Raw genomic sequence first — 24,133 nt, 5'->3', positions numbered from 1 at the left:
GATGATATCACTGATGACATCATCCACGTGATAATCTGATGCACCTCCTCATACCCATTTATAATCTTTGATCCACCCACTCTCAACTACATACTACCATTTTCGAAACCAAAGACACATTGATACCAGTTACTACATACCCACTCACTGATTCCTAGGTTAACACACATTTACTCATTCACCCATATAGTCACTCATACATGCAGTCACTCATTAATACATCACTATCATATGCACTCCTACACCTATACAGACACTCACACACTGCCACTCACCCATAGAGTTACTCACACACATAGTCAGTCATGCAAAGAATCAGTCACACTTCCATTTACTCACATACACAATTATTCACACACCACCTCACGTATTCATACAGATATTAACACATACTTACTCTCTTATACAATCACTGACACAAGCACACACTCATCCATACATCCACTCTCACAATCAATCACTCTCAGATATAGTCATTTATGTAGTCCAATAGTAACATATACTGCCTTTCACATATGTAGTTACTCACACATGTAACACTGAGACATCTAAACACTCACCAACACACCCATACACACACTTATCCACCCATACAGCCCTTCAAAGATGCACTCTTGAACCCATACACCCAGTGAATCACCCACTCACACAGCTATGCACAGTCACACACCCCTCCCACCCACACAGACACTCAGGTACCCATACATATACTCAGACAATCAATCAATAACCCATATAGACACTCATGTAGCTACTCACCAACCCATGCAGCCGCTTACACACCAACTGACAGACTGATACAGACATTCACACAGTTTAGTCACTAAACCATGCATTCAGTAAGACATGTTTAATCACTCACTTATACAGTCAGTCATGCACCTGTGGCCTGAGCCTCCCACTACCCATGTCTGGAGGAGGACAGAGAGCAGAACACTGGAAATCCATCTCCCATGCTGAGGAAAAAAGGCTGTGTCGACTGGTCTGGGAGCTGGCAGGGTCATGTAGGCCTAATGTTCAACATGGTGTTTGTGTTGTGCCATCCACCCAAGTTAAAACAATAAATCAATAAAAGGAGCACGTCAGGGCACATAAACAGAAAAAAATATGAGAACTTGTCCACTTCAAAGGAAATGAACCAAAACATGTTTTCCTTCTTTAGTATAAACTGTTAAAAATTGGAAAAGGGTATTAAGTATCAACATTCACTCTAGAGGCATGACTGCACAGCACTAATATTATTCCCTTTAATAGGTCACCTAATTGAATGCGAACAAAGCTACAAGCCTCTGGGGATGGCAGGTTTTGAAGGAGAAACCTGTGATGATCATGTTACGTTTTTATTAGAAATTACTAACCGATCAACAGATTAATGCAGTACAGTAATATTTATCAACTTTTCTTCAATATATAATGCTGCTGCATAGCACCCACTACTAGCTATTAATCTCTGTTAGAATAGATTACATAACATATAAAATTGATGAATGACATCATTGATTGCTGATTGCAAGTATATAAATATTTTTTTGTTGAACATAAAAAGCAGCAACTAAGGCACAGTACTAATGTATGGAAACTAACCACATAAACATGGAGGAAATATTTTGGTACATGTACAATATGAATAGAAATAGAAACTAAAGGATTTAGAAACATGATATAAGTCATAAGATCTCTCTTCCTTTTTAGGAATTGTCCTAGTTATGTTATGTTGATACTTCATTTACGCCAGGAGACTAACAAATATCATTTCTTTTACACGCAATAAGCAGAAAAAATGCATTTGCATCTGACACTGAAAATAGATTATTTTCAACACGTGCATTAACTTCCAATGATTTAATTACATAACCAGCATCTCTAATAGCATATTGCAAAAATTCTTCATCCATGCATAGAACTGGAAGCTTGCGTGTTCCAGTCATGCGACAAGTGCTTCCAAGTACCCCAAACATTACAAGGAACCCTCCTGTTCTCAAGAGTAATGAAATATTTTTCAGAGCACTACAATAGTTTTCCTTGCTGAGGCAAAGACTTTCCAAACAATGTACAGCAAGAATACAATCTGCTTCAGGAAACACCCCTGGAGCTAATGGATTACTTTGAAGCACATCAAATTTTAGAAGACATTTGATCTTTGTTTTCAGCATCTCTTCTTTTTCAACCCACTTTTTCCTACAAAAAAAACAAAACAAAGTTAATAGCTGGTGAATTTTCACAGTCCTTTCAGTTTTTAAAGGAACATTTTAATATTAGAAGATCTGTGTATAACTATATTTCAATATATATTCACAGAAACAGATCAGAGGTAAAAAAATATATATATATATTAGGAATACTTTGTAAAAAATTAAAGTTAAAGTAAGTTCACAGTTAGGTCAATATGCCAGTGAAAACATTAACATTTTGATCTAAAAGTCACAAAAATTCCCCAGTCATAGTTAGCATAGCCATCTACAACTTTTGCCTATGCACTGCTTACGACCTCACATTTCAACATCACAAAATAAAATGATGGACAGCGTGGCGAAACTTCAAATACTCACCCCCAGTCACAGATATGGGTTCATCCATTTATATCTTCCACACCACATCACTACAGTTTAGGCCAAGATATATACAAATCAGTCTTGACCCTGTTCCCCATAGGAACAGTCCAGCACACATTGGCAGGACCGGTTTTGGGGTATCACCACTCATCAGACAGGCTAGATTGAATCCAGTGGCACAGCGAGCAAGGAACCTCACATATGACATCACTCGTAACATGTTCTATGGCATTAATTGTGACATCACTGATGACATCTCAAATAATATTATTAATGTCATTACTGATGACTTCACTGATGTCATCATCTAATCTTTTTTTTACACATTGCTCTTTAACCTTGTATGCCATTAGAGCTGCGAAAATAAGTGTATAGTAGATCAGAATGATATGAAGCGTCTTTACTGCTATCATGCACACATCCCCCAAAGATAAAGCAAGTTTATATTAACAACGTTTCCATGGGAAAAGCATTTCTTTTGTTTGTTTATAACTTCGCCGCTGTTTGTTAAACCTTCAAAGAACTTTGTAAAAAATGATCTTTCACCGTGGCTCCTAACTAAAAAGTTTCAGGGTGATTATCCCTCAAGCAGGGTCCGAGAAACAGGGGGTGTCCCAGAAGGCATTTTCCCTAATAATTTTTCAATAGTACAATCATACACAGCTACAGGCAAAACCACTGAACAGAATCATACAAAATTTGGCAGAAAACAAGATCCTCGTCCAGAAAGTGTGCTTTTGATGATTTAGTGTAATCTCACTCAATAGTTTCAGAGATATTTAGGCTCTAACACTTTGTATATTTCATGCTGTGGAGGATCCGTGGATCGAACATATCTCAAAGTAAGATCTGATTGGCTGCCATCACATCAAGAAAGATATGGTGATAGCCACCTTAGGACTCTGAGACACTGTCCCCTGTCCTACATGAAAGTTAAAAAAGATATAAGAGCAGAGTTAGCATATCCTGCCCCCCCAGGCCTGGCTGGGATCCACAGAGGCACCCTCCCTGGAGCAAAAAACATTTTTTTTTCAGCACAGCAGATCCCTTCAAGATCCGTGAATCTGTGGACATGATTATAAAAATAGTGTTCTCCTGCCCCTCTTCCCAAACCTCAAAGCGGCACTCAGTACCCCATTCCCCAGAGCCAGTGTATATCTGTTGGAACTGGGGATATGCGTGTGGCCCCCCTTTCTGAAGATCAGCTCCAGGGTTCCCATTTTCTGGAGCGCACTTGCAGTCTATTCCCAAGGACCCCATGGTTCACTGCCCAGAGATTACAGGCATACCCTGCCGCACTCTTCCGGTCATGGAAAATAAATGTGCTTCTGCACTGGTGGGAACAGTGAAAAATGCTGCTCTTGCATAGGAGTAAAGGAATTGTGAAAGCTACCATCAGCACTCAGTATGGTGCTGGTCAGGGAGCTAACAGGCGCTCTCGCTCATTCCTCCTCTTTTTCTTTGCCCCTACTTCAGTGATCATCCCCAAACTTTACTCCAGAGGGTCCTTGGGGGACAACTACCCCTCCTATTACCTCCAGGACATCCCACACAGCTGGATTACTGAGAGGTTGTTGAGGCCATCCCTCTTTTCAACACCACTCTGCAAATGCTTGTCCTGGCACTCTACCGGCTGGGGGAAAATTCCACTTTAACGTTGTTTTTTGTTTCTCTGGGCCGTTTTAGGCCATGGGGATCTCATCCCCCAGGGCCAGCACTTTTTTCAATAGGGAGGTGGGCTGTGTGACCCCCTCTTGGGCTAATTTCATCCCCAGGCACCTCACGCCTCTGGGACCTGGCCTTTTAAAAAAAAAATTCAAGGGAACGCGGCCAGGTGGCCCCTCTCCTGGGCCGATTTCACCCCCAGGATCCCATCCCCTGGGGCCCGGCTTCTAGTCTTGGTGCCCTGGTCCCACCCAGGGCACCAAGGCACTTTGTTGGGGACCATGGGGGAGCCTGAAGGACCACAGGGGAGACTGAAAACCCCTGAAGTCCCTGTCGGCTCCCCGCCTCCTGCAAGAGCTGACATTGATTTTGAACAGGGTGAGCTCCTGAACATGCTGTCTACAAGCAATTCAGCTCTGCCAGTCCATAGCACTTTCCAGTAGCTGGCCCTTGGGGGTGTCAGTCCAAGGAGTGGAGACTGTGCAGCCCCCTCCTTTCTTTCTATTTGCCCTGGGGATGTGGTGGTTCTCAGTGTTGCAGGGGGGCTGGGCACCCCCTGCATTATTTCCAATAAATGTCCCAGGGAGGTGACAGCCCCCGGGGTTGCAGGTGGGCCCATACCACCCCCACATTATGTCTAATCAAAGCCCAGGGGAGATGGCAGCCCTGGAGCTGCAGGGGGGCCACATGGCAACCTGCATTATGTCTATTTAAAGCCCCAGGGTTCTGGCAGCCCCTGGAGAGGGGGGTCTTTATAACCCCCTTCATTATTTTCAAGTAAAACTCCAAGTAGGTGGTGGTACCCGGGGCTTGGGGGGCCAAGAGACCCCACAGTTTTGAAATGAGAACCCCTGGGGAGGTGGTGGTCCCTATGGCATTAGTAAGCTCCAGAGGGAGGTCCATGTGACTTGCCTCCTATATCTGCATAATGTCCCCTGGACCTGGCCCATCTGAGGACCACTAATGAATAAACCGCAGGGACCCACGCTTTCTTTTTTTTTCCATTTTTGATTGGATCCGCGGATTCCGATGAAAATGTAAAAAATAAAAATGCTTTTTTTTTATTGCAACCCCCTAACATGTACATATGAGGTTATGCCAGCTGCTACTTTGGTATGCGACAGGTACGCACTACCAAGCCGCGCGTTACGTCATGTACGTATAGGGTGGCACCCACTGCGTGTTGTGTATGTGACGAGTGCATGCTGCCACGCCCTGTATTATGTCATAGACATACGATGTCGCGCCACATACGCCATCCCTCATTTATTTTCTCTTTAAACTATATCTAAAAAACTTTAAAGTGTATATGAGAGCAAGCGATAATTAAAAATATTTTAAACAGTTATACATTTCTGACTCTAATAAACTTATATTATAATAAATATATTTTCTCAAATTCACATTGGGTGCGGTCTCATTGCGCACTGGCTGCGCGATTGCCATGTAACCATAAAAAAAAGCATTTCATTAGTTCATAACATTTCCCTTTGTAACAGTTCGAAAACGCCACCCATTGTAGTCAATATCTGTACTGCATTTCATGAGACACACCTCTTCTGCTTAGAGAGCTTTGTTCAAAACATTTTGCAATATACACATATCTTACACTACAAACAACATGTAACCATCAGTTTCATCAATATTCATGCTCTGTAAAGCAGCCTTCCACCTATGATACCCATACACCTAAAAGTTACATTATCGAACTTTTCTCCAATACCATAGGTAACATGGTTCAATACGCTGTCCACAACACAAAGTGATATAGTACAGGCCAGAGACAGTACCATGCACAGATAATTAACACACGGGCATAGATAGATAGGGGAAGTGGATACGGGCACGTACGCTCGACTCCTTTTTATTACCATGGTGACATATCCAGTGACGTCTGTGCTGGATGTGTGTGCTGTAAGTCTAAACCAGCCTTTAGACAATGGTTGCTGCTAGCATCAACTACAACAGTAATCATTGGATCACACACAGAAACTCAATATTAAAAGAATCAATAATTTATGCTGCAGTAAGGTAGGGACAGTAGATGTGAAATAATACAGAAATAATTCCATCATAAAAGAACAACAACTTGTGGTATACTGACACACAATCAATAGATCTGAAATAATACACAAAAAGATTATATCATAAATGCTCCATCAGTTCTAGTGCACTCACATAACCACATCAAAAGCATTCAGCATGTGCACAGCCACCGATAATGCGTGCTGTAGACAGGCCGTACTAGGAGCAATATCTGTTGCCATCAACACTGCATCATCTGCAATACCGACTCAACTGAATTATGAACACTGCTGCCTGCAGGGTAGACCATAATGAGCGGTCAAAAATGACTGTCAGATACGTAAAGTGACTTCACCTACCCAGTTTGTCGTCAGCGAAGCATCAAAAAAGAGTCTGCAAAGCCTGCAATGATGCATATGAGTGGTGCAGACAGAGCGCTCTGGAGCAATGTCTTTCCCTACGGGACTGCATCATCTACAATACCGACTCAATATCAAATGTGGACACAGAAGTCTGCAGTATAGGCCAGAGAGAGCGTTCAGCAAGGCCTCACAGCCACGTGGCATTGACTTGACCTCTACAGTTTGCAATACACAAAGCAAAAAAAAACGTGTACAGAGCCTACAATGATGCGTATGAGTGCTGCAGACAGAGCACACTGGAGCAATGTCTTTTCCTATGAACTACCTAATCTACAATAGCGCCTCCATCTGAATTCTGAACACTACTGTCTGCAGTGTAGGCCGGAGAGAGCAGTCAGTAAGAGCCCACAGCCACCTGACATTCACTTGAGCTCTACAGTTTGCAATACACGAAGAATAAAAACGTGTGCAGATCCTGCAATGATGCATATCAGTGGTGCAGACAGAGTGCACTGGAGCAATGTCATTTCCTACAGGACTGCATCATCTATAATACCGACTCAATGTCAAATGTGGACACTGAAGTCTGCAGTATAGGCCAGAGAGAGCATTCAGCAAGGGTTCACAGCCATGTGGCATTCACTTGACCTCTACAGTTTGCAATACACGGAGCAAAAAAAAGTGTGCGGAGCCTGCAATGATGCATATCAGTGATGCAGACAGAGCGCACTGGAGCAATGTCTTTTCCTACAGGTCTGCATCATCTATAATACCGACTCAATGTCAAATGTGGACACTGAAGTATGCAGTATAGGCCAGAGTGAGCAGTCACAAGGGCTCACAGCCACGTAGCATTGACTTGAGCTCTACGGTTTGCAATACACAAAGCCAAAGAAACGTGTGCAGAGCCCGCAATGATGCGTATGAGTAGTGCAGACAGAGCACACTGGAGCAATGTCTTTTCCTACAGGCATGCATCATCTACAATACCGACTCAATGTCAAATGTGGACACTGAAGTCTGCAGTATAGGCCAGAGAGAGCATTCAGCAAGGGCCCACAGTCACGTAGCATTGACTTGGGCTCTACAGTTTGCAATAAATGAAGCAAAGAAAACGTGTGCGGAGCCTGCAATTATGCGTATGAGTGGTGCAGACAGAGCACACTACAGCAATCTCTTCTCTTACTGGAATGCATCATCTACAATAGCAACTCGATCTGAATTGTGAACACTACTGTCTGCATTGTTAATTAAGAGCGGCACTCACACACACAACCATCAATACTTTTTCTCACTCCCTCTTTCCAAAATAAAACAACTTAAATTACAGAGCATTCTACAATGAATAACTCAAAAAAATTCGAATTGGGATTACATCTCTCCACAGTCTACACTATTCACTGTTCCTTTGGACTTCCAAGATAAATTTGGTCATTTCACTAAACCTATAACTGATATAAAAAAACTTCTTGAAGCAAGTATACTAAAACAATATTGTGTATGTTTCAATAGACATTCTGATTACTTAACTACTGGATTCTGTAATTAAACAATCACCACGCAATCTAAATTGTGAACCCTGCAAACTGCAGTCTACACTAAATCCAGTGGTCATTCACAACTCACAGCCACATACCGTTGAATTCGGAAGCACGGAGTTGGTTGCACCTGATCAGAGGGGGTACACAAAAATCATCACAGACTTTAACTTATGACATCCTCAATCATAGAATCAAGACCCTAATTCACTGTTTGGACCTGCTCTACCGCGGTGTATTCCAGCAATACCAGTCAACTAAGCCCAATAACCAAGTACAAGAGGTAAAAAACAACAATTCTCAACTGGTATGATTATACAGGACAATTAGAAATGCATGTACATCACATTGCAAGGAAGAAAAAGGGAGACTCAGTCCAAAATTTTGAATAGTGCACTTGGCATCATATATTTACAAAACGCAATAAAGTACAGTTGTAGCAGCACTGTAGGCATGAAATGCGAAAAACAACCCGAATTGGACTTGGTGCTCAATTGTGCAAGTGACACAAAAAGTGGCGACGCAAGTGATAGTGTGTAATCAGCGGAAAACAGTGCAACATAAAATTGGTGGATAGATATATACAGTGAGTGTTGGTGGTTCTAGCAATTATTTAACACGTTTGTTCAATGAAGACAATTATTTGGTTGAACCACAGAGAGTAATGCGCTATTATTGGCGCTGAATGGTCGACGACGTTTTGATCCTTTAACTCAGGATCATCTTCAGGACCGGGTTGCTGAAATTAGAGCGGTGCTGAGGAGGACACGGTCCCGTGTCCCTGGAGGGCGAGGTAGCAGTTAATTAAACAATGTGGGTCAGATTCCCAGTCAGGATATCCTGGATTAGAAACAAGGTATTAGTAGCGTGTAGAGAGCGGTGCTGTGTCATGGAGGGAACATCGGAAAGTTGGAAGGTTAAGGTGGTGGAAACTCTTCGTTGTACCACGAACCTAAAAAATAAACCTGACCTCGTAATCAAACCAGTGGATAAAGGTGGCGGTATTGTGGTCATGAACCACCTCAATGGAAAGAGTTCTGTAAAAACTAAGCAGAATGTAATATCGGACATCTTCCATTGTGGAATCAAGACAATGTTCCACTGTTGCAACCTAGAGTTGGTTCCACCTGGTCAAAGGGAGTACCTTCATCTCCACTTTCAGATGCAGTTCTAACATAATCCATTATGGCATCAAGACACCGTTCCACTGTTGGGACCCAGAGTTGGTTGCAGCTGGTCAAAGGGAGTACCTCCATCTCTACTCACAGATGCAGTTCTAACATCGTCCATTGTGGGATCAAGACACCGTTCCACTGTTCGGACCTAGAGTTCATTGCACCTGATCGGAGGGGGTACCTTCATCTCCACTCTCAGATGCAGTTCTAACAACGTTCATTGTGATATCAAGTTACCGTTCCACTGTTCGGACCTGCTGTACCGCGGTGTACTCCACCGACTGCAGTCAGCCAACCCCTATAATCATGTGCAACAGTTAGCTATGGAAGTACAGAGTGTGATGCACCTTAACAGAGGAATTTCTCTGAAAACTCAGCAGCAGGTAATATCGGACATCTTCCATTATGGGATCAAGACACCGTTCCATTGTTGGGACCCAGAGTTGGTAGCAGCTGGTCGAAGGGAGTACCTTCATCTCCACTCTCAGATACAGTTCTAACATTGTCCACTATGGTATTAAAACACCGTTCCACTGTTGGTACCTATCGGACTACTGTGTTACTATTATACAGAGCACTCCACGCTCCTGGGCCTCAGGCTGGGCTCTGTGTGCCTGTGTCACGGTAGCCAGCGTTAATCTCAGGAGCCTTCCGAGCTCGCAGACCTTGGCCCGGCACGTGGTTGGCCCTCTTTCACATACAGCGGTGTCGAAAGGTGAACTGTGGGGCATATATGCATCACAGCGGCCATGATGGTTTCTGAGTACCAGCAGGCTGAGAGCATCATTCACGCATCCACCTTCGCTCACAGCGTCAGTCTTGTGGCGGTGTAAGCTGCGCAGACCTGGCAGACACGTTCGCCAATCTGGAAGAGAACCACACCCAAAGAAATGTGCCTTTTATTCATACCTCTACGCTAGCCTTGCGTACGGCGAGCCAGCCCACTTTCCTAAACATTTTGGGGGGGGGGCACGTACGAGCTAACATTCCGTAATCTTCCCTACTGACTGTACTATCATGGTTGCGTCCACTGTCCACTTCACTCAATAGACCATCAGTGTATGTTGACATGCACATGTCTGTGCTCTGCATACTCAAGTCTGTCCGGCACATCCCCTCAAGACTTTGCATTGTGTACTTTTATAATCGAGAATTACTTGCCACCTTCGCACATACTTTGCTCCCATCTCTCCCCGGATTCTGCATTGTGTGGCAGAGGTGCCATGCCATGTTTGCTTTTTGTACATGGCTAGCCACGGTTCCCACAGTACATAGTGTTGTTGTGTCTGCTAGGTGTACATGTTGTTTGTCATGTTGTATGTGATTATATGAAGCAGCGCCTTTATTCACGAGCAGTCATTTCTCCCATTTACATATCGCTGTTTTAAAGAGCATACAGACGTTTTTCTCACAGGTGAAAAGTGCGACCACAATAGCAGTCATTCATTACTATCCAAGAATGTCCAACTACATGGCGCTTCTAAGCTTACAACCACAATCTTGCGTCCTTTCTTAAAAAGATGCCAACTCCCACAATCAGACCAACATTCACACAGCTTTCTAACGGCAGTAATCTGCTTTCAATAACATGCACTCCTAAACAATGTGAGCTGGCATACCTTATGTCCTTACTGTTTCAAACCGAGTAACTTCCTGTGGCAATGTCTATTCCCACCCACACAAACTAACTCCCAAAATGGCGAATGCAATGCAAAAAGGAATCGCAGCGCAATGAGATTCCTGTGCAGCCGCAAACGATCTCCTGCAACTTGCGACCTTTCACAACGTCGCAGATTGCCTGCCCATTCAAATTACCGCTCCAACATTCGAGGAACATTACTGTCCCTTTTTTGACTTTTTCCTTTAAATGTTTTCTAAAACACTTCAATCCTACTACTTTGATATAATAACTTTCTAAGTATAATCAGACATTTGAACTCTATCCTCATTATCCCCCCTTACATCTCCAGTCTAACCAGGAATCGGTGATGTATGGCCTATGCAAATACGCTATTTACTTCCAAAATTAACCTAAACCCGACACCCATTTAGAAACCACGTCTATTCTTTGTGCACACACCTCTCTGCCTGCCTGTTATTCACAAAGCCCTTTCACATAATTTTACTCAAAGTCAGCCTCTGCTCAGAACCTCACGATAAAAATGTAAAAAGACGACTTTGATTAGGAACTGGTTGGCACAGTGTGGTAATCGTAAACTTTCTTTATTTTTATTATAAAATGTATTTATTCATGTCTAATAGCTATTCTGTAGGTCACATAGAACTGTAACATATAATGTGCAATTCACTGATGCAGGAGCTTCGATTTGACTACAGCTGAAGCAATTGGAGTTTGTCTAAGCACGATGCCTTAGCTCTCTACACAAGAATGTTTTTTTGAAACAGCTGAAGACAATAATGTACGGTTTGACTACAAAGGTACTGAATGTGCTTCTCAGAAGCGAAATGTTTGTATTCATCCTCAAAGTTCCAATGTGGGTAGAACTTGTACCAATTCTGACACGCACCACATTGATTCTACTGTACAACCGATTGCTAACTATTCTACTGTTGTTAATTTTCTGGTACAAAAAAGCACTGCCATGGTACATAACAAGTTTGATGACTACATTTTGCAATTTCTTTTTTATTTCTTTCTTTTCTTAAATGATACATGTACTAATCGGTCCTACCTTTATTTTCTTTATAGAATGTAGAGTCATCCAAGTGTAATAGCTATTGTTTATTCCACATGCAACTGTAACATGTAATATACAATTCACCTATGCCGGAGCTTACGTTTGAATACAGCAGAAGTGGTTCAACTTTGCATCAGCTGGATACCCTAGCTCTTGCACCAGTGGGTCCATTATGGCACTGAACTAAAGACACTTTCTATATAATTTTCAAACTCCATCCCTTTATTACACACAACTACTTTCTTAGACACAACTCATTTCACCATTTTCCTTCTCTGGCATTGAAACATTCTGCATTATATTCTTCATGATTATTCCTTTATTCCTGCTTCCTAAAACACTACATTCCACTCTTCAGACCAATAGGGATGAGTAGTTCGTTTCACACTCCCTGTATAGAATAAACGCACGCTAACACTACTTAAACAGGTATGCTTCAGCAGCCAGTATCCTACAGCGCCCACAGCACATCACTTCACAGCAATAAACTCACGACTTACACTCACAGTTTCATCCCCGAGTCTTCATACCGATACCACTAAGTACTTTGCTTCCCACTCCGCTACACTCTAAACTCATACTAACACCACCTGCACAGATATGTTACAGCACCCACTATGCTACAGCGCCCAGAGCACATCACTTTACAGCACTCAGCTCACAGTTTAGATGCACGGTTTCATCCCAGACTGTACCGGCACCTCACCTCAGCACCATCTCACAGTGGGCAAAACAGCATTTTCACACCAGTAGGGATAAATAATTCGCTTCACACTCCCTCTATAGCACACCCTACCCACCCTACAAACCTCACAGCAATCCTACCCTCCTCTTTCCCACTTTTTTCTCCCTTTTTTCCCCTTACTCGCTTCAACAGAATCACAAAATGGTGGCCAACACTTCCTAGTTGCAACCACTCTCACCGCTCGCAGCCAATCATCAGCAAGCTTGTGCTCGTAACGCCTCAGCCAATCAGATGGCAGAATTCCCAAATATCGATATCTGTAAATTTCGATATTTCTCAAAAACTACTGAGGGATTTACACCAAATAAACAAAAGCATGCTTTCTAGACCAATACCGTTCTCCCTTCCAAATTTGGGGTTATTCCGTTCACCCGTTCAACCAGTAGCCTTGTCTAAAGTTTCCTATGGAAATTAACATTGAAAAAACACATTTTGGGACCCCCCTTTTTTCTCAGCCCCCCTTCACGAATCACCCCCAAACTTTTAACATAGGAGCTGATCTCAACAAAGAATTAGTTTTGAAAATGTCGCGGAAATTCGTCAATCGGCGCCAAAGTTATTGGGAATAGAATGTCGCCTTTTTCCTATAGTAACTAGGTCCTAACTATAACTACCTACTGGGGACCGCCAGCAGGTAATATATATATATATATATATATATATATATATATATCCACAAGAAAGGTTGCCCTTAATACAGGAAAGCCGACACAGTTGAAGGTAAGTTCCTGTCTTTATTGCAGGTCGGGACAAGCAGCGCATTTACTCCTCCTTGTAGCGCCAAATGTTTCGGGCCATAATGCCCTTGTTCACTGGCTTTGAACACAACGCTGCAGCTGCGCCAAACTTTAAACCTCATGCCCCGCCCTGATGGGACTTCGAAATGTCTCATGGGAGAGGTAGTTCGTGCATTCTCTTTAGTAGTTGCTGCAGTTCTGTTGTGTGCAACAATTTCCTTCCCCAAGTGGGTAACACAGAGGAAAGCGACAGCGTCCCTTTAATAACACCCCTGCAACAGCGGTCCTACAACTCCACATGGCCTCCAAAGTACGAGAGCCGCAGTCTGCAGATTACGCGGCGGGGCTTTCCTACGACGAAGGCATCGCCGCAATTAAATCCACAAAAAAGGTTGCCCTTAATACAGGAAAGCCGACACAGTTGAAGGTAAGTTCCTGTCTTTATTGCAGGTCGGGACAAGCAGCGCATTTACTCCTCCTTGTAGCGCCAAATGTTTCGGGCCATAATGCCCTTGTTCACTGGCTTTGAACACAACGCTGCAGCTGCGCCAAACTTTAAACCTCATGCCCCGCCCTGATGGGACTTCGAAATGTCTCATGGGAGAGGTAGTTTGTGCATTCTCTTTAGTAGTTGCTGCAGTTCTGTTGTGTGCAACAATTTCCTTCCCCAAGTGGGTAACACAGAGGAAAGCGACAGCGTCCCTCCAATAACACCCCTGCAACAGCGGTACTACAACTCCACATGGCCTCCAAAGTACGAGAGCCGCAGTCTGCAGATTACGCGGCGGGGCTTTCCTACGACGAAGGCATCGCCGCAATTAAATCCACAAGAAAGGTTGCCCTTAATACAGGAAAGCCGACACAGTTGAAGGTAAGTTCCTGTCTTTATTGCAGGTCGGGACAAGCAGCGCATTTACTCCTCCTTGTAGCGCCAAACGTTTCGGGCCATAATGCCCTTGTTCACTGGCTTTGAACACAACGCTGCAGCTGCGCTAAACTTTAAACCTCATGCCCCGCCCTGATGGGACTTCGAAATGTCTCATGGGAGAGGTAGTTCGTGCATTCTCTGTAGTAGTTGCTGCAGTTCTGTTGTGTGCAACAATTTCCTTCCCCAAGTGGGTTACACAGAGGAAAGCGACAGCGTCCCTCCAATAACACCCCTGCAACAGCGGTCCTACAACTCCACATGGCCCCCAAAGTACGAGAGCCGCAGTCCGCAGATTACGCGGCAGGGCTTTCCTACGACGAAGGCATCGCCGCAATTAAATCCACAAGAAAGGTTGCCCTTAATACAGGAAAGCTGACACAGTTGAAGGTAAGTTCCTGTCTTTATTGCAGGTCGGGACAAGCAGCGCATTTACTCCTCCTTGTAGCGCCAAACGTTTCGGGCCATAATGCCCTTGTTCACTGGCTTTGAACACAACGCTGCAGCTGCGCCAAACTTTAAACCTCATGCCCCGCCCTGATGGGACTTCGAAATGTCTCATGGGAGAGGTAGTTCGTGCATTCTCTGTAGTAGTTGCTGCAGTTCTGTTGTGTGCAACAATTTCCTTCCCCAAGTGGGTTACACAGAGGAAAGCGACAGCGTCCCTCCAATAACACCCCTGCAACAGCGGTCCTACAACTCCACATGGCCCCCAAAGTACGAGAGCCGCAGTCCGCAGATTACGCGGCGGGGCTTTCCTACGACGAAGGCATCGCCGCAATTAAATCCACAAGAAAGGTTGCCCTTAATACAGGAAAGCCGACACAGTTGAAGGTAAGTTCCTGTCTTTATTGCAGGTCGGGACAAGCAGCGCATTTACTCCTCCTTGTAGCGCCAAACGTTTCGGGCCATAATGCCCTTGTTCACTGGCTTTGAACACAACGCTGCAGCTGCGCCAAACTTTAAACCTCATGCCCCGCCCTGATGGGACTTCGAAATGTCTCATGGGAGAGGTAGTTCATGCATTCTCTGTAGTAGTTGCTGCAGTTCTGTTGTGTGCAACAATTTCCTTCCCCAAGTGGGTTACACAGAGGAAAGCGACAGCGTCCCTCCAATAACACCCCTGCAACAGCGGTCCTACAACTCCACATGGCCCCCAAAGTACGAGAGCCGCAGTCCGCAGATTACGCTGCGGGGCTTTCCTACAACGAAGGCATCGCCGCAATTAAATCCACAAGAAAGGTTGCCCTTAATACAGGAAAGCCGACACAGTTGAAGGTAAGTTCCTGTCTTTATTGCAGGTCGGGACAAGCAACGCATTTACTCCTCCTTGTAGCGCCAAACGTTTTGGGCCATAATGCCCTTGTTCACTGGCTTTGAACACAACGCTGCAGCTGCGCCAAACTTTAAACCTCATGCCCCGCCCTGATGGGACTTCGAAATGTCTCATGGGAGAGGTAGTTCGTGCATTCTCTGTAGTAGTTGCTGCAGTTCTGTTGTGTGCAACAATTTCCTTCCCCAAGTGGGTTACACAGAGGAAAGCGACAGCGTCCCTCCAATAACACCCCTGCAACAGCGGTCCTACAACCCCACATGGCCCCCAAAGTACGAGAGCCGCAGTCCGCAGATTACACGGCGGGGCTTTCCTACGACGAAGGCATCGCCGCAATTAAATCCACAAGAAAGGTTGCCCTTAATACAGGAAAGCCGACACAGTTGAAGGTAAGTTCCTGTCTTTATTGCAGGTCGGGACAAGCAGCGCATTTACTCCTCCTTGTAGCGCCAAACGTTTCGGGCCATAATGCCCTTGTTCACTGGCTTTGAACACAACGCTGCAGCTGCGCCAAACTTTAAACCTCATGCCCCGCCCTGATGGGACTTCGAAATGTCTCATGGGAGAGGTAGTTCGTGCATTCTCTGTATTAGTTGCTGCAGTTCTGTTGTGTGCAACAATTTCCTTCCCCAAGTGGGTTACACAGAGGAAAGCGACAGCGTCCCTCCAATAACACCCCTGCAACAGCGGTCCTACAACTCCACATGGCCCCCAAAGTACGAGAGCCGCAGTCCGCAGATTACGCGGCGGGCAACCTTTCTTGTGGATTTAATTGCGGCGATGCCTTCGTCGTAGGAAAGCCCCGCCACGTAATCTGCGGACTGCGGCTCTCGTACTTTGGGGGCCATGTGGAGTTGTAGGACCGCTGTTGCAGGGGTGTTATTGGAGGGACGCTGTCGCTTTCCTCTGTGTAACCCACTTGGGGAAGGAAATTGTTGCACACAACAGAACTGCAGCAACTACTACAGAGAATGCACGAACTACCTCTCCCATGAGACATTTCGAAGTCCCATCAGGGCGGGGCATGAGGTTTAAAGTTTGGCGCAGCTGCAGCGTTGTGTTCAAAGCCAGTGAACAAGGGCATTATGGCCCGAAACGTTTGGCGCTACAAGGAGGAGTAAATGCGCTGCTTGTCCCGACCTGCAATAAAGACAGGAACTTACCTTCAACTGTGTCGGCTTTCCTGTATTAAGGGCAACCTTTCTTGTGGATTTAATTGCGGCGATGCCTTCGTCGTAGGAAAGCCCCGCCGCGTAATCTGAGGACTGCGGCTCTCGTACTTTGGGGGCCATGTGGAGTTGTAGGACCGCTGTTGCAGGGGTGTTATTGGAGGGACGCTGTCGCTTTCCTCTGTGTAACCCACTTGGGGAAGGAAATTGTTGCACACAACAGAACTGCAGCAACTACTACAGAGAATGCACGAACTACCTCTCCCATGAGACATTTCGAAGTCCCATCAGGGCGGGGCATAAGGTTTAAAGTTTGGCGCAGCTGCAGCGTTGTGTTCAAAGCCAGTGAACAAGGGCATTATGGCCCGAAACGTTTGGCGCTACAAGGAGGAGTAAATGCGCTGCTTGTCCCGACCTGCAATAAAGACAGGAACTTACCTTCAACTGTGTCGGCTTTCCTGTATTAAGGGCAACCTTTCTTGTGGATTTAATTACGGCGATGCCTTCGTCGTAGGAAAGCCCCGCCGCGTAATCTGCGGACTGCGGCTCTCGTACTTTGGGGGCCATGTGGAGTTGTAGGACCGCTGTTGCAGGGGTGTTATTGGAGGGAAGCTGTCGCTTTCCTCTGTGTAACCCACTTGGGGAAGGAAATTGTTGCACACAACAGAACTGCAGCAACTACTACAGAGAATGCATGAACTACCTCTCCCATGAGACATTTCGAAGTCCCATCAGGGCGGGGCATGAGGTTTAAAGTTTGGCGCAGCTGCAGCGTAGTGTTCAAAGCCAGTGAACAAGGGCATTATGGCCCAAAACGTTTGGCGCTACAAGGAGGAGTAAATGCGCTGCTTGTCCCGACCTGCAATAAAGACAGGAACTTACCTTCAACTGTGTCGGCTTTCCTGTATTAAGGGCAACCTTTCTTGTGGATTTAATTGCGGCGATGCCTTCGTCGTAGGAAAGCCCCGCCGCGTAATCTGCGGACTGCGGCTCTCGTACTTTGGGGGCCATGTGGAGTTGTAGGACCGCTGTTGCAGGGGTGTTATTGGAGGGACGCTGTCGCTTTCCTCTGTGTAACCCACTTGGGGAAGGAAATTGTTGCACACAACAGAACTGCAGCAACTACTACAGAGAATGCACAAACTACCTCTCCCATGAGACATTTCGAAGTCCCATCAGGGCGGGGCATGAGGTTTAAAGTTTGGCGCAGCTGCAGCGTTGTGTTCAAAGCCAGTGAACAAGGGCATTATGGCCCGAAACGTTTGGCGCTACAAGGAGGAGTAAATGCGCTGCTTGTCCCGACCTGCAATAAAGACAGGAACTTACCTTCAACTGTGTCGGCTTTCCTGTATTAAGGGCAACCTTTCTTGTGGATTTAATTGCGGCGATGCCTTCGTCATAGGAAAGCCCCGCCGTGTAATCTGCGGACTGCGGCTCTCGTACTTTGGGGGCCATGTGGAGTTGTAGGACCGCTGTTGCAGGGGTGTTATTGGAGGGACGCTGTCGCTTTCCTCTGTGTAACCCACTTGGGGAAGGAAATTGTTGCACACAACAGAACTGCAGCAACTACTACAGAGAATGCACGAACTACCTCTCCCATGAGACATTTCGAAGTCCCATCAGGGCGGGGCATGAGGTTTAAAGTTTGGCGCAGCTGCAGCGTTGTGTTCAAAGCCAGTGAACAAGGGCATTATGGCCCGAAACGTTTGGCGCTACAAGGAGGAGTAAATGCGCTGCTTGTCCCGACCTGCAATAAAGACAGGAACTTACCTTCAACTGTGTCGGCTTTCCTGTATTAAGGGCAACCTTTCTTGTATATATATATATATATATATATATATATATATATATATATATATATAAATATATATTCACTGAAAAAACCATAGGTTTCACACATGTTATAGTTAGCTGGACATTTTACTGATAAAAAACCAATGAAATTCCCCCGTTATAGTTACTGTAGGCAACTATAACTCACGCGACCGCAATCCTCTGCTGATGCTAATACTGTATTTAGACACTTATTTGCCCATGTCTTCTTCCATTACATTTTAGCTATACATATATTACAAATATTTTTTTTTCATAAAGACACATATGTCATCAGCAGAGGATTACGGTCGCGTGAGTTATAGTTGCCTACAGTAACTATAACGGGGGAATTTCATTGGTTTTTTATCAGTAAAATGTCCAGCTAACTATAACATGTGTGAAACCTATGGTTTTTTCAGTGAATTTGCAAGGTTTTTTAAATGCTAATTCCTAACTATAACGTGTGTGAAACCCATGGTTTTTTCAGTGAATTTGTACGGTTTTTTAAATGCAAATTTTTTTTGGACATTTTTTACCGTGCGCGCACGCTACGCGTAATTCCGCGAATTTCGCGAAATTTCTCCGTTTACGCCGTGCGCGTACGCTGCGCGCATTCGGCGATTTTTTCAAAAAAATTTAAATTCATTTTTTGCCCTTGGGGGTCCTTCTGAGACCCCCTGACAAAGGCTAGGGGGTCAGGAACTGTCCAGCCTGCCCCCTTTTCACGTTATCCACTTTTGTTTTACACCCCCTCAGACTGCGAGAGAGAAAATGGCGGCCGCCGCTTCCTGGTTTCGACCGATTCGAATGTTTACTAAGATCTAACAGCCAATCAGAATCGCGCTCGCGCACGGCACCGTACGCGTACGGTAAGCTTACCGTAAGCGCACTGTAAGCGCACCGTAAGCTGCCACAGATATATATATTGATTTAAATGCTATTTTCTCAGGAACTACTGAACAGATTTACACCAGACCTACAAAAGGCACTTCCTTGACCTGGGGACTACCTCTCTGCCAAATTTCAAGGAACTCTGTTCAGCCGTTCGGGCTGTAGCTGTGTCTAAAGGTCCTATGGAAAAATGCATGGGAAAAACGCGTTTTGGGACCCCCCTTTTATCTCAGCCCCCGCTTGACGAATCCCCCCGAGACTTTCAGGGTAGGAGCGGAGCGTAGCGCCCCACCTATTTAGAAAATTTCACGAGGATTCGTCGACCGGCGCCAAAGTTATTCAAAATAGAATGTTGCGGTTTTCCTATGGAAACAGGGTCCTAACTATAACTACCTACTGGCGACCGCCAGTAGGTAATATATATATATATATATATATATATATATATATGTATATATATATATATATACGAGAAAGTTTGCCCTTAATACAGGAAAGCCGACACAGTTGAAGGTAAGTTCCTGTCTTTATTGCAGGTCGGGACAAGCAGCGCATTTACTCCTCCTTGTAGCGCCTCCTTGGAGTGCTTCCCATTACAAGGGTAACCTTTGAGCAAGCATATATATATATATATATATATATATATATATATATATATATTACCTACTGGCGGTCGCCAGTAGGTAGTTATAGTTAGGACCCTGTTTCCATAGGAAATCCGCAACATTCTATTTGGAATAACTTTGGCGCCGGTCGACGAATCCTCGCGAAAGTTTCAAAATAGGTGGGGCGCTACGCTCCGCTCCTACCCTGAAAGTCTCGGGGGGATTCGTCAAGCAGGGGCCGAGAAAAAAGGGGGGTCCCAAAACGCGTTTTCCCCATGCATTTTTCCATAGGACCTTTAGACACAGCTACAGCCCGAACGGCTGAACAGAATTACTTGAAATTTGGCAGAGAGGTAGCCATAAGGTCAAGGAAGTGCCTTTTGCAGGTCTGGTGTAAATCTGTTCAGTATTTCCTGAGAAAATAGCATTTAAAAGCATATATATATGTGGGCGGAGCCTAACCACACATCTCATCCTGAGATCTGATTGGCTGTCAGCACTTCATCCAAGAAGTGTTGGCAGCCATCTTGGGACCAATATACATGATAGCACCTCATTAAAAAGCATTGCAGTTAATAGAAGGTTTTAAGACTTTAGTTACATTATAAATCATTTGTTGATGGTACCATACTCATTTTAGGAATTGTGGTATGTTCTAAGGTGATTTCACCATGTGAAAAAGCCTTCTGCTGGGATATCATGATTGAGAGAAAAATATTTTCTCATGCTTTTACCACAGAGGTTTGGAAGGTGATCTATAGGCTAAACTGAGAGCTTATTTTCTGTAAATTCACATTATCTTTCTCAGTCATGTGAGAATGAAGTCTGACATTCTCAGTAAAACATGTACATCCAACAAGGGCAGAGACTGTCAGTTGATTCCTTTGTGTTCTACTGCAGCTTCCCAGAGTGTTCCAAAGAACTACTAGAGCGCTAACAGTCCTACTTATGATAAACGTATGGCACACCTGAAGCCATCTTGCTTGGATTAAAGTGGTAACTCTTAAAACATTTAATTTAAAAAGGAACAAAATGAGGGGGTTCATTTTTCCATAAAAAAATATGATTAGTGCTGCAGAAAGAAAAATTAGGGCACATTTTGAGTGACTTCTCAAATCCTCTTCTATTTCATTAAAAAATTCTGACATGCAGACTGAAACATGCACTTTCAATACCAGCAGCAGTTTTCCCTGGTGAGCAGTAGCTTTACTACAGTGATCTAATGAGCAAAAAGAGTGCTAACATTCTGAATTTATGGCAAATGTGTGACACATCTGAATGCCTTCTTGATGGAATCAAAGTAAAAAACTGAAAGTATTTCCTACTGAGGAGACTGCAGTAAATGAGGAAATTAGGAAACTTCATAACAAATAAGTCTCCCAAGATGGCCACCAGAGACAAAAGAGCCCAAATGTAGCCCAAATATCACCCAGATGTAGCCCAAGTATAGCCCAATGACAGAATGTCCCAGAATGTTCTTAAAAATAACTAGAGCGCTTACTGTCTTCATTATGACAAAAGTATGGCACACCTGAAGCCATCTTGATTGGAATAAACTGGTAACACTTAAAACATTTAATTTAAAAAGGAACACAATGAGGAGGTTCATTTTGCCATAGAAATTATGATTAATGCTGAAGAAAGAAAATGAGGGCACATTTTGAGTGACTTCTCAAATCCTCTTCTATTTCATAAAAAAATTCTGACATGCAGACTGAAACATGCACTTTTAATACCAGGAGCAGACTTCCATGGTGCAGTAGTTTTACTACAGTGATCTAATGAGCAACTAGAGTGCTAACATTCAGAATTTATGGCAAATGTGTGACATATCTGAATACCTTCATGATGGAATCAAAGTAAAAAACTGAAAGCATTTCCTACTGAGGAGACTGCAGTACATGAGGAAATTAGGAAACTTCATAACAAATAAATCTCCCAAGATGGCCACCGGAGACAAAAGAGCCCAAATGTAGCCCAAAATCACCCAGATGTAGCCCAAATATAGCCCAATGACAGAAGTGTGCAAAACACTTATTATTTTGTGTTTTTGCAGTGTTATATAGTGCAGACTTGTCAGGTATTGGAGTGCTTTACATGAGCATTGGTTACATCACACAAGAACAAATTCATTTTGGTTGTAGACATGGGGAGACTAAGTGATTTGACCAGAATCACAGAATGTCGAGCTGAAGCAGAAACTTCAACCTGGTTCCCCAGTTGCAAAGTCTGCAGTTCTGGAAGTAACACCACATCCTCTCCCCTAAGTGCAACATTTAATCAAGTGGTCAACTGGATAAAAAAACATAAAGATAACAAATAATTTAAAAGTGCTTTGTCGCTATTTGAAAACTCAGAAAATATGTCCTTATTTTAGTCTTTTAGAGCACTAACCATAATTTTGATGCCAATAAGACCCTCTCATATATGTAATTTCTAAAGGAAATGCTCTAGGTATTACAGTTTTGATTACATCAAGATGATGTCAGGCGTTCCACACTTTTGTAATAAATATAGAATGTTAGCAATCTAGTTGTTCATTAGGATACTGTTGAGAGGCAGAGGCCAGGGGCACGGACTCTGAAAATTGAAGGAATGTAGGAGGGTGCAAAGGCAACAATTTAACCACACTGAGCAGGCAGGAAGGGCCGTGGAAGCACAACAGACTATGGAGGGCAGTGGAAAGGGGGGCAGGGGCAACAAACCAACAATACAGGACTTGCAAGAGAGGCTGTTGGAGGGAAGATCTATTACGGGTCAAGGAAGCTAGGGGCGGTCCCCAGATCCCCGGGAGCCACCACAGAACTGAGCAGGAGAGTGAGTCAGGGACAAAAGGGGCACCTTAATTTGAGCCGGGGTGCCTAGGAACGCTTGCTCCAAAAATGAAGAAAACAGACATATGAGACATGGAATTGGAGGCAGAATACAATGGCAGTTTAATGAGAAGATGCAACTTCAAAGAAACCGCAGAATAGAGACATAAAGTACAAAATACAGAATCCAGATAATCATACAGCTGTCATAATATTCTCTGTATCTCAATTAATGTACTGACAGAGAGAGAGAGAAAACACATCTATAAATGCATCATGAGAAACAAGTTACACCAAGGAAAATGTTACCTAGGAACACTCACGTTTACTCTTAGAGCAAGCATTCCTGCAATTACAATACAAAATCTTTTAAATGCAAAAGTAAAGAGAACAATGGTTAAACATAACATGACATTTCATATAGGTAAAATAGAATAAGATACTTCAAGCAAAGCAGAGCAAGACATTTTAAGCAAAGGAAGACAAGAGCTCCCAGCTCTTGGGGAAAACCTGCACTGCCTGTTAACCTACATACAGACGGCGAGGTAGTCCGTCGATATCTGTGGGTGCTCCCTTTTTATATCATTTTGTGGGCTCCTTTGCACGCTACATCTACCTACGTATGCTACCCAAAAGCTTCGTCTGCAGATTTTACCAGACATTTCGTCATTTACCCACTTAATGCTGACAATGGACTGGGTGAAAAGGTCAGTCTCTCAGGCCAATCGCTTATCGTAAGTTCCATAGAGCAAGCAGAAAATAATGGGTATTGTACGGGAATTCAATATATTCATGTATAAAATCTCCTCAGTTCTCCTAACTTGACGCTCTGCGGTTGCCACTTCCTTAAAAGCGGGAAACCTGCCCAGGAAGCAAGTACCAGTCCAGGATGCAGCCTACTGTATGTCGACAGCTTCAGGGGGATGTTGAACTTTGATACCGAGCACGGAGTACTCGGGTAGGGTGGGGGCTACTAGTTTGGATCAGAAGGCCTCGCAGACCTGCCTTCAGACTGCTATACACTAAAATTGCAGAGCTATGGTCAATTTAACAAAGAGGCCTACATATTGAACAGAAGGGCCTA

The 24,133-nt window shown here is 44.2% G+C and overlaps 1 protein-coding gene across 1 annotated transcript in view; it reads right to left on the bottom strand.

The window, feature by feature from the left end:
- Positions 1-1,224: 1,224 nt before the first annotated feature.
- The window catches only part of LOC146829763 (nicotinamide N-methyltransferase-like), a 69,670-nt gene continuing 46,761 nt past the window's right edge, over positions 1,225-24,133 (bottom strand). The window contains exon 3 of the mRNA XM_085606728.1: positions 1,225-2,178. Coding sequence (XP_085462854.1) covers positions 1,740-2,178 — 439 coding nt within the window. The 3' untranslated portion in view covers positions 1,225-1,739. The remainder of the gene's footprint in view (positions 2,179-24,133) is intronic.

Source organism: Triturus cristatus, chromosome 5_2 (assembly GCF_964204655.1).
Source record: "Triturus cristatus chromosome 5_2, aTriCri1.1, whole genome shotgun sequence".
Classification (NCBI taxonomy): Eukaryota; Metazoa; Chordata; class Amphibia; order Caudata; family Salamandridae; genus Triturus; species Triturus cristatus.
This window is presented reverse-complemented; position numbering and strand designations above follow the sequence as displayed.